The 12,594-nt window shown below is 30.7% G+C and overlaps 1 protein-coding gene across 1 annotated transcript in view; it reads left to right on the top strand.

Moving 5' to 3' along the window:
* Positions 1 to 3,168, top strand: part of LOC134715741 (MMS19 nucleotide excision repair protein homolog) — a 39,063-nt gene extending 35,895 nt beyond the window's left edge. Inside the window, exons 24-26 of the mRNA XM_063578139.1 lie at positions 343 to 510; positions 2,021 to 2,181; positions 3,076 to 3,168. Coding sequence (XP_063434209.1) covers positions 343 to 510; positions 2,021 to 2,181; positions 3,076 to 3,097 — 351 coding nt within the window. The 3' untranslated portion in view covers positions 3,098 to 3,168. The remainder of the gene's footprint in view (positions 1 to 342; positions 511 to 2,020; positions 2,182 to 3,075) is intronic.
* Positions 3,169 to 12,594: the final 9,426 nt, after the last annotated feature.

The raw sequence follows: 12,594 nt of genomic DNA, 5'->3' as shown, positions 1-12,594 counted from the left end.
GTTTTCATTTTAAGCAACCACATGAAATCCTTGTTATTTTAAATTAGAGCAGCAGACATCCTTAAAAGTAACTAATTATATAGGATGTAGGAACAGTAATTAAGACTGAAACTTGACAATTTTTGCAAAAACTTGGTAATCTCTGATTGTATTGGACAGATGATTGTTGAAATTAGTTAAATTCTATTGAGAAAACATTCTTGAGGGTTTGAAAGTGGCTGTTAGAGGCAGGAGACCACGGAAACAAGGTAACTTTTAAGGTATTGTGACTGTAATTATTTACATTGTCACACTAAGGTACTACCTGTTTATCTTATATTTAAATCTATTGAATATTTTTAGCTATTTCCATTGATGGTTCATTCCTTACTGAGTGATGACCTTGAACTTCAGACATCTACCATGGATACACTGTATGACCTTACCCATGATGCACCAGAAGTTGTTGCCAAGCATATAGATTCCCTGGTTCCTCAGCTTCTCAAACTAGCAAAAGAACAGACCTCAATGGTAAAAAATTGTTTTGAAAATTAATTTTCCACAGAAATTGGTGGTTGTTAGTGAAATGACTATAACTTTAAAGATCTCGTTTAACCTAAAGCAAACAAGTTTATGTCTTTTAGAAATAATGAATACTAATTATATAATGTGATATCATGTATGTGTATTCAATAGTAAATTTAAAGAAAATAGCTATAATATCAAAAACAGTAAACATTAGTCTTGATTAAGTTGATAAAAGATTGTTACCAAACTATGAAGATTTTATTTAAGGAATGACTGTAATGTTTTTTTTGTCTATGAAGAAATAACATAAAAAATGTGGTGCACAGTGAATAACACCCGTAGTGGGTTATTTAACTGTGCACCACATTTTATGTTATTTCAAATAGACAGAAAAAATATTACAGTCATTTCTTATAATTTAATTCTAAATTCCATTTTAAACCGTAGAAAACCATGAAAGAACGTTGATGACGTCATGGTCACATAACTGAATTATGTCTATGGGCTCATAACAAAATAACTTCAGCCAATCAGGAGACGTGTTACATTCAAAATTAAATTATATAAAAATGCATACAAAAATTTTTGTCTCCTGCAATATGTAACTGACATTAGAACTTTATGCTGTGGACATTGATTTGTAGTGGTGTGTATTACACAGGTAAGGTGATCGGACATCCTAGGGATGTTTTTATTTCTAGATCACCTAGATGTTTGCGATGAGAACTAGTTAACACGAATTATATTCTAATTTAATAAATGTCAATTTTCACTGGTAGGTATAACTCTATTATTAAAAATCTCAACTTGGGAACAAATTGTTCCATTTGCTGCCAGTTTCTTTTTGTGATATATGGGTACCATATTCATGTATTGACATAACTACAATGTAATATATGAATTAATTGAAATTCATAAAATTATTAGCACATTTATCATTGTAAATTTCAACAAAAACTGTTATACCAGATTTTTGTGGTATAATAGGAAAGAATATACACACAAAAAAAGCTTAGTCTTACGGTTCTCATAATTGAAATATTCTATCACATTATTCATATAATATAATTGTAAATATTCATGAATTAACAATTAAATTCTGCTCTTTTCAGAACTACCCTCATACATATTTAAAGACAGATATTAAATCATTAAATATAACCATAATTAGCAATTGTATTTTAGTTATGCTGATATATGTTAAATATTGGGGGGGGGGGGGGGGACTAAAAAAAAAAAGGCATTATGACAAACTATCCAGTCTTTGACAATGGACACTGGTCATTAAATATACAACATTCAGTTACAATCAATTAACAGTGGACAAACACATTCATAGTTTTTTTTAAGTTGGGGTTTGAATATCATAAATCAGATACAAAATACTTGATCAGCTAATTCCTCAAAACTAACTAGATTTGTTAGTGTGTGTTTTGTTTTTGTGAAATAATTAAATATGAATACTAAGCTAACCAAAACAGTATTCTCAGTGTTACTATATTATTTTTTTCAGAAATTACGACAAAGTGCGTTGCAGTGTTTAGGTGTGTTAACAGTATTACCTACACACACAGTGTTACCATACAAAGTACAAGTTATTAAGGGATTAGAGAAGGCATTAGATGACAAGAAAAGATTGGTTAGAAAGGAAGCAGTCACAGCAAGAAATGAATGGTATGGAACTAATTTTTAATGCTACAAAATTTATAACTATGCTTAGTTCTAGATGTACTATACTTGGTATTTTATTACTAATCACCATTGAATAAAAGACTGTATGCAAATTAAATGTAAAACCCTGATTCACACAGAATCTGATTTACCAGTACTATCAAAATGTTCAGTGCCCAAGGTAAGATTTTAAAACAAGTCTGTATCCCAGAAAAATATTTAAACCTCAATATTTAGTCCATACAATAATTTGTGTACAACTTGAGTTACTTCCCCTTTTTTATCACCATTCAAAATTGTTCTTGAAGTTGATATCATGCATGTAAAGATAATCAGATATAGTATATTGTATAAAAATCAACAAGAAAAGGAATTGATGCAGTGTTACACAAATTTATCAAAAGCTTTTTTTTAAAAAGTGCAATGAAATAATAATTAATAAAATTTTAGATTACTCTTAACATTTAGTGAATATGTTTTGGAAACTTTGAATTATAAGAAAAAATGTCCCTAAAATACTGAAATTCAGCTTGAAAAAGTTTGTACACGTTATGACCTGAGATTTCATTCTGTAAGGTTGACAGGTATGATATTTGCCAAACTAAAAATTTAAAATGGCTCCTTTTGGTAATTATGTCAATTTCTATATGTTTGTGTCAATTCTACACTAAAATGTCCAGATTAAATCATCCTATCCTATTTATCAATAAAAGGGAGCCAGATTATCATACCTCCTTATATATCTTTTTCAGCTTGTGTTTTATATATATGTTATATGATAATGACACTCACTCTAAATAAAATACAATGTCAGTTTTATTGGTTAGGATGACAACTGCATTATATGAACAAATTGATAATTTGACTTTACAACTGTTTTTTTTTTTTTTTTTTTAGGTTCCTTCTAGGTACTAAGTAAATGGTATATGAAACCAAGAAGATTTACAGGAGGAAACTTAATCATCACAATAAATTATATAATCCTGTTCATTACGTTTTATGTTATTACTAAATCATCAAAACCTGAAGTAGTTTTTATCTAAACAGACATACGTAAAAAAAATGTTGATGCTCACACACAGTGCTTAGAAACATAACTCTATTTTAGCATGTCATATTCTATGATTTATCTTTGTTATGCAGGAAAACTGAAGTTTTTCTTACAGCCTTTTGATCAAAGTTTGGGTCTGATAGATTTTAAAGTTGTGATTCTGTCTCACCAATGTATATCTCAAAATTTGTTTATTCTGATACATATACATTGTATACCTATCACTGAGCACTGGCCATACTTGGTACCAATAACACTCAGCTGTTTATTTATAGGTCAACCTTTGTGTAACAAAAGAATGTCAAGTATTGAAGTTTTCATTTATTTTATATCCTGTGTTGCCATGATAAAACCCAAATAAGGTGGTACACATTCTTTTCTCCTTCATCTGGCCTGATTTCTGTGTTTGTATCCTTGCCAGCACATCTCTAATCTAAGATGTGACTTTCTTAGCAATTTGGAGACCGAAAAAAACTAGAAAGAGAGTTTTGAAAGCTTAAGATACAAAGGACGCCTCAGGCACTGTTGCTTGTAAAGATTGCATAAAAAAATCTGTACGTAAAGTCACTTGTCTGCTTGCTGATATAAGTGTGAGAAATTATTCATGGTGCATACACAAGATCTTTTACCTTGTTCACAAATTTCAGTTGTTTCCCCAGTCTTCTAATAATTTCCAGTCAAGTTCCTGGAACATGCTACCCATACTACTGGTATTCTTACTTGTAGGTGTCATACCACCAATTAAAAGTCCCTATCTGTTCAACTAAATTTTACAATTTCACAGCTTTCTAAATATTTTACCTTAAGTTTAACTTCAAAGAAACCAGATATATCCTGAATCGTACATGTATCAGCTTTCTACATGCCAATAATTGAATTTTCAATAGATGTTTAAAATTATATATCTTCAGAATAGAGGTACCACTAAAAATAACCCCTGGTTTTCTGGAAATCTTAAATTAGTATACCATGGAGTGCATTAATCCTCAATTTTGAATGCAAACTCATAAACAAGTAAATTTTAGCTCAAAATGGTCTTAGTATATATTTCTCTTTCACCAAAAGTTTCATTTCTGCCAATTTGTTGGTTAGTTTTAAGTAAACAATGACATCAAATGCACTATTTTTTGTCCTAGTAGGCCTACTTTCAAAAACGTTCTAAATTTGAGGGAGTAAGTGGTGATGTGACACCTGTATATCAATTGTTGGCAAAACAGGCACATGACGCTGGACTATTTCAACCTGGTTTAAATACTTTTTGTCCTCAGACATGGTGTTAAAATGGCATTTGCGACGTTGGCATCGTCAACACTGTTTTTTTTGTGATTAGTAAAATTGAGAATGGAAATGGGGAATGTGTCAAAGAGACAACAACCCAACCAGATAAAAAAAACAACAGGAGAAGGTCACCAACAGGTCTTCAATGTAGCCAGAATTTCCCGCACCCAGAGGCGTCCTTCAGCTGGCCCCTAAACAAATATATACTAGTTCAGTGATAATGAACGCCATACTAATTTCCAAATTGTACACAAGAAACCAAAATCAAAATAATACATGACTAACAAAGGCCAGAGGCTCCTGACTTGGGACAGGCGCAAAAATGCGGCGGGGTTAAACATGTTTGTGAGATCTCAACCCTCCCCCTATACCTCTAACCAATGTAGAAAAGTAAACGTATAACAATAGGCACATTAAAATTCAGTTCAAGAGAAGCCCGAGTCTGATGTCAGAAGATGTAACCAAAGAAAATAAACAAAATGACAATAATACATAAATAACAACAGACTACTAGCAGTTAACTGACATGCCAGCTCCAGACTTCAATTAAACTGACTGAAAGATTATGATTTCATCATATGAACATCAGGCACAATCCTTCCCTTAGGCCAATTTATAGGGAAGCAAAGTAGTAGGTCAATGATAAATTTTGTATGCAGCACATTTCATTCCCAATGCCTCCTCAGTCATGGGCCATTGACTTTGAAACTTTTGCTGACTTAACATATAATAGTTTGTGATTATGTCATATTTAGGGGGACCACTATTTATAGACTAATAGTATATATGTAGATGCATTATCATTGTTACATCTTATTTCCATGTACATTATTTTGCCCCTCAGGTTTTGAATGTTTTGCATAGCTTACATGTTAAAGTTTGTAATGTGATAAGTTTAAGGGGAACCACTTGTACATAGCTACTTTTACATAGGTACTATATCTGTACTAAAACATTGTAGAACTGGAAGTCTACTTTTGAAATTCAGTACTATTTTGTTACTCTAAAATTATTGTAATATTTAGGTACCTGTATTTTACAGTACTTTAATTATACTTGAAATTTGGGTACTACAGATTTTTGGTTACTACCGTTACATTTTCAGCATTTTGAAAGTTTTTCTATTTCAAATCTCTTTAATTTATGATTTTCAAACATGGAATATTGTATTATTTCTGTACCAAAATATTTAGTACAAATCAAGTACTGTAAATTACAAGTACATGTACCTAAATATTTCAATAGTTTTTAAGTAAAGAAATAGTACTAAATATTAAAATTAAATTTCCAGTACTGCATTTTATTAGTACAGCAATAGTACCTTTGCAAAAGTAGCTGTGTATATCCTCTTAAAGTTGTTGTGTTTCCTTCAGATTTTGCTTGTGACCGGATTTGTTTAAGTCAAATCGATTTATTACTATTGAACAGTGGTATACTACTATTGTCTTTATTCATGTCAATGATATTTGCCATGCAGTTGTTGACGTGCACTTAAACTAGAATTTGCTGTTCATTTGATTCGTACGTCACTGATGAGTCTTTTGTAAATATAAAATTTCAATCCTTGTATCTATGATGAGTTTATTTTCATGGAGATTATGTGACCCATTCCGTCTTTATCGTTCATTAGTTTTGATTAAACTTGTACATTGTTTACAAGGTAAAGTTTGTGTTTTGTTACGTATAAAGGGCACCAATTATATTACATCAATGGTAATTGGTTTGCAGTTTGGGCTTTATGGGCACTAACATTTCATTATTTGATCCTTCGCATTAAGTCAAGGTTCTCTGATTTTGAAAGTATTGCATAATTTTCATGTTTATGTATTAGCATTTGGATTTATAATTTGCACTATATTATAAAAACTACTAAAATTCGAGACATATCTCTTTGACAACAGTTTTATTATAACAGCTCAATGTTGTTGCATAGTAGTGGTATAAGTTCGATCTGTCCATGGCAACATACATGTTCGTCTATGACGACACTTTGGTCTTTGAAATATATATGTATTTTGTATTATATTTTCCCTCCGGTTTATATAATCCGTTCATCCTATCTCAACTCTATAAAATTCAAGTCTGTCCGAAATTGAGGTTAATTTTATGGTCTTCAAAATACCGTTTTGATCTTAACAACACTAAAGAGACATTAATTGTTGAAATCCGGTTATGGTGTACTAAATTGTTCACCTCATGTTTGTGGTTTAAAATATTTGTTTTCTGTTTAGTATTAAATTAATATTAAGATCTGTTTTGTTACATTTTGTGATCAATTTATTTGGCAATCGTCAATGGCAGTAAGCAGGGTTTAAAAACATCAGTTGTTTGACCTGCTAGTCAAATGCGTTTTGTTAAAATGGAAAATGTTGTTTGTGTTGTATTTAGACCCCATTACAAAGAAATTTGTTTTCATGCACATGTATAAAAATTGCGGTTTTTATTCAACGCAATCATAGGTTTGAATGTTGTTTTCAATTTAGACTTGTTAAAGAGACTTAAATTTTAATGACGGAAAAGTTTAACCTGCCCTGCATATACGATTTCTTTTTGGGGGATGAAAAGATATGTCATCTTTAAATGTTGAAAACGTGACATTTATACAATAGCTAATATTTGCATCAGACTAATGTTAAAGATTCATGTTCAACTTCTATTATTCTTCGGATTCTTTCTATCGATTACATCAATAAAAAAGGATATAAAAAACAAGTGTAAATGATTAGTGACTTCTTTAATTTAAACTGGGGCGTAATGTGCAAACGATACCAACCATTATTCACTCAAAATGACAACAGTGTAGTCTATACGCTCTAATCTTAGATAATGACCTCTATTTGTTAAAACATTAAGCATATTTTAAGTTATGTGATGAGGAAAGCAATACTATGGAATATTCCCTTTGTACTTATTATTCTATGGATTTTAATTTACAATTCAAGAATTCAACGAAAAATGTTCAACAATGTTGCGCCCGTTTTAAATATTTCACCAGAATTAGAAAACCAATTTGGAACAAAATTGAAACTACCGAACAGAAGTCATGACGTCATACGATACAACGGAAGACGTATCTCAACAGAGTTTGAACTGTTTTATTTGAATGTATCAACCAATAAGCTGATGGACTCTCTCATTCATAAACATCGATATATTTCGTTACTTGATACGGAAACGACGTGTACTGAAAAACATGTATTCTTGCTAGTTATTATTTATTCAGCTACATACAAATTCGATGAACGTCAGGTTATAAGGAAAACATTTGGATCTATGTCACAATATGGCAATAAACATATTAAATATGTCTTTGTACTTGGACAAACCATGAATGATACTCAACAGAAGGAAATTGAACAGGAAAGTGACAAATACAGAGACATTATACAAGGAAATTTTATAGACAGCTACAGAAATTTAACATATAAAAGAGTATTTAGCTTGTTCTGGGTGAATAGATTCTGCAAAAATGTGACTTTTGTCATAAAAAGTGATGATGATATCACCATTAACATTCCATTTATGATTTCTTATCTCAGTAATAAACTGAACAAAACTAAGGTTTTAGAATGTTTGTATCTTATAGGTATCAAACCATACCGTAAACCTCGTAATAAATGGTATACGCCTTTTCTGAATATCCTTTTGCAACGTTTCCTCCTTATTGTGCAGGACCTTCCTCTATTATGTCTGCTGATGTGATAAGAGAAATGTATGAAGCTACAACCCTTGTGCCTTTTATCTGGCTAGAGGATGTTTATGGTGGTGGATTTTTACCCTGGATTTCACGAAGACATATAATTCATCCGAAATGTTATAGAAAAGATTTGGGAGCAAGTTTGAAAGACAAGCCATGTCATTTATTTTACATCAATAATATTAAGAATGCAAGTCATCCTTATATTATGTGGAAAACTATTGAAAATTATACACAAAATCAGTTGTGTAAATGCAAGTAACATATTTTTGTGATTACCTGAACAAAAAATATTGTTATTCACTTTGGAAATTTGTATTAAGAATTAGCAGATAAAACAGTTTAAATCGTATATAATCTGACCATATAGTTCACAGAGGAACATACATTTCGTAGAGTGAATTATTTATTGTTCAGGGTTTTAATCATTTCAAACTATATTTTTATCAGTCTAATTTGAAGACTAGCTTATTGCCAATTTATCACAAAGATAGACAAAAACGGAAACACACAAGAAACATAGTCTTTTACAATAATTTTTGTCCGGTGAGGTTTATTGGCACTTCATATTTAACAAGTTCTGAATTTTCAAATATGGTTACCTTGGCCATAACTGAACAGACATATATCATCAAAATGTGTGTCTGGTTCATTGGTAGCTGTAATGTTATTTTACTTGTTAGATAGAAAGATAGAAATGTTTAAATATACCGAAATTTTGAGTAAATGTCTAATTGTATGGCCCTATTTATCTCTAAAAGTACCACATGAAGGTAAGTACACGTTAGAAACAACGCGGTAAAATATAACTTGCGCGCATATTTTCGTAAAAAAATCACCGTGGGATCAAAACCACATTGTATGCCTTTAAATGTGAAATCTTTTGTAAGAAAAAAATTGCTCTTGTTATTGTATGCTGTTTTTAAAATTAAAATTATATTTATTATGAATGTGTTGAGTATCTTATTTTTAAAATCTTTGTCATCGACCACAATGAAGTGCAATACATTTCATTTAAACACAAAGGATTTATTTTAATTAACCTTGTTAATTACAGTATAGTAAATATACTTGAATGGCTCTTATAAGAAGGAAGTTGGATTTGGCTTTTTTTAGGTCCATTTTATTTAAATCAGTGCTTACACACCCTTGGCTTTCAAATGTTTAGCTTTGAGCGTATCTGATAAAGGTAAATCCCGAAAAGAGCTTCGGATGAATTGTATTAGGTGCTTTTTTTATTTATTTTAATTAAAACTTGAAGTTAATGAAAACATAAAAAAAGACAACAGAAATGATAAAGGAAACATTAGAGAAATAATATCTTTGAATTTATCGACATATTTAGGGTTTTCTATTAATTGGAATAAATCACCCCAGCTGTATTTGGGAACACCTTTCGGAAGTTTGGAACCCCAGATCTTTTTTTTTCTTTTTTTATATGTGCATATTGACCATCGAGGTAACAATGTATATCGAGATTATCAACATATTTCTAATTCCGTTGGTACAAAAACGACGAGTTCTTATGATAAAACAGGACCTTTCAGTCTTTTGAGTGCCAATGCAATGTATGCTTTTTTCAACACCGTCAATATTGATATTGTTTATCCATAATTTGACTTTAAAAAAAACGATATCATATACCAGTAACAAAATTTTACAATCGATGAATGCAGAAGGTCCACTTAGGGTTAATTTGAGCATACAATTTAAATCTGATGAATGAGTTGTGACATTTTGTAAAGTATTAATGCGTTCGATTCAATTTTTTTTGGTAAAGGATGTTTATTAAAGACGCTCATATCTCATACCACAACTTCCTCTATCTAGTTAGTCTAATTTTCTATATTTTTAGCTGGAATAATTAGAAAATGACTCATCAGTGAATGTCGACATCAATTAAGCGCGTATTTACTTCCTGATACTGGATCTAAAGTTTCAATTTTCTGATGTTTAATAAATGTATGATACATATCTGTTATTTTCCTCCACATATGAATAATTTAATCAAAAATAACAATATCCACTGATGATGCTGAATAAATGTAATGAAATAAACAGCCTCTCATGTTTGCACGTTTCTTCCTAGACGTCAAATGTTTGAAATTTCTTTAAATATACTATTAATATGGTAATTTTCCGAACATTGGCAGATCATAAAGTTTCGACATCAATTAAGCGCGTATTTACTTCCTGATACTGGATCTAAAGTTTAAATTTTCTTATGTTTAATAAATGTATGATACATATCTGTTTTTTTCCTCTACATATGAATAATTCAATCAAAAATAACAATATCCACTGATGATGCTGAATAAATGTAATGAAATAAACAGCCTCTCATGTTTGCTCGGTTCTTCCTTGACGTTAAATGTTAATTATTTTTAGAAAAATAAGGTAGAAGCCATGGAGGTTACAGTCAGTTCTTTCAATGAGGTGTTGCTCTTTTTCTCCACTGATAAATTTAGTTTTGTTCTCATTTTACTGTCTGTGATTGAGCCCTAAATATTTTTGTCGGGTAAATGGAAACATAATCATTCGTTTTGTCACAATTAATATTGATATTTATAAGTAAATAAAGCACATATGACATTTTTAGGCAGCCATCATTACGACATTCTAATATTTGATATGTATTTATTTCAACCACTATGCATTAAAAAGTATGAATACTGTTATTTCCTTTCTTGTGAGGTCTACGTCCTGCCTTGAGGTGAAACGTGAAATGTCGTCCGTGTCCAATTGACATTAAAAAAAAAACATTTAAAGAGTAAATAACATATCTGAGATAGTAGTATGAATCAATACCTAAAAAATATATTGTAAATTCAGAAATCATTGCGTTGTTTTATTGTTGCGAAAAAGGCGACAGGGTTATAATGGCAATAATTTAAACACAAGTTTTAATTTTTCCTACTGATTAAATAGGATTTTTGTTGATATCGCAAAAATTAAAATCGCATTTGAGTCTAAACTAAAAAAATATCGGAATGATAAATACACGCAATGATTTCTGAATTAACAGTACCTAATAAACTCATCATAGATACCAGGAATACATTTTGTATAAACGCCAGACGCGCGTTTCGTCTACAAAAGACTCACCAGTGACGCTCGAATCGAAAAAGATAAAAGGGCAAGATAAAGTACGAAGTTGAAGTACGGACCAAAATTCCTAAAAGTTTTGCCAAATACAGCTAAGGTAATCTATGCCTGATTGTCATCTAACAATTTGTCTAGACAGTTTACATTCTGTTCCAACCGAAATAAACAATTATCCAAGAAGTCAAATAAGGACATTACAACTTATACCTAAAAAGCTTTAGAACGTCTTACTGTTATAGCAGCTAGATCAAAGCGGGTGCTTCGCACTAAAAGGTATATATCTCTGTCTGAATACCCATTTGCAACGTTTCCTCCTCATTGTGCCAGACCTTCCTCAATTTTCCAGCTGATGTTAATAAAAGGACTGATGTATAAGGCGACACACTTTGTCCATTTTTCCGGCTTGAGGATGTCTTTTGTGGTGGATTTTTACCCTGGATTTCAGATTTACAGATTGTTCAACAGAAGTTTTATATAAAAGATTTGTTCAACAGAAGTTTTATATAAAAGATTTGAGAGCAAGTTTGAAAAAGAAGCAACACCATTTATTTTCCATCAATAATATTAAGAATGTAAGTCATACATATAAAATGTGAAAATCGTTAGAAAACTATAGGATACCATTCGCCGATATGTTTTCCATATGCAGTGAACTCAGCGTGACATTTCTCGTGAAAATCCTGTGATCGCAATATACATAGATCGAAATAAACTATTATGATCATATTGTACATTTTAAAAACGTGCTATATATATATCCATGCTTCATTGTTGATTGCTTAGTTAGGTGACAATAGGTAAAATACGGTTTCAAAACACGACAATAAATTAGCAGCCATATTTTCACATCACAACAGACCGAGAGATATTTCTTTTGACTATTAAAAGATGGATACATAAAAATGCAAAATTGTGCACAGAAGACTAAGTTTATGATATGTACATACATTGTTCAAGAATTGGATAAACATAATTTTTCACCAGTCACTCGTTTCATATGACTTTTAACCATTATAAGAATGTGGATCGAATGAGTCTATGAATATATTTTTTTTAAAGTTTTAATGAATCTATTACGCTTTACCCACAAATGAAATTTTATTTCGTGTTTGTTAATCTCGAACTAATTTACTTTCGAGTTTGTGCCAAGGTTTACTAGATCATGATATAGAGCATGCACACATCAGAGAATTAAAAGAACCATCATATTTTGTTTTATATAAATACAATTGTTTATTAAGTATTTCTTATCAGTTTTTTTCAATGATTTGATGCAATTAATTTA

The sequence above is a fragment of the Mytilus trossulus genome, chromosome 4 (genome assembly GCF_036588685.1).
Source record: "Mytilus trossulus isolate FHL-02 chromosome 4, PNRI_Mtr1.1.1.hap1, whole genome shotgun sequence".
NCBI classification, from domain to species: domain Eukaryota; kingdom Metazoa; phylum Mollusca; class Bivalvia; order Mytilida; family Mytilidae; genus Mytilus; species Mytilus trossulus.
The sequence above is the reverse complement of the archived record's forward strand: the minus strand, read 5'-3'. Positions and strand labels throughout refer to the sequence as shown.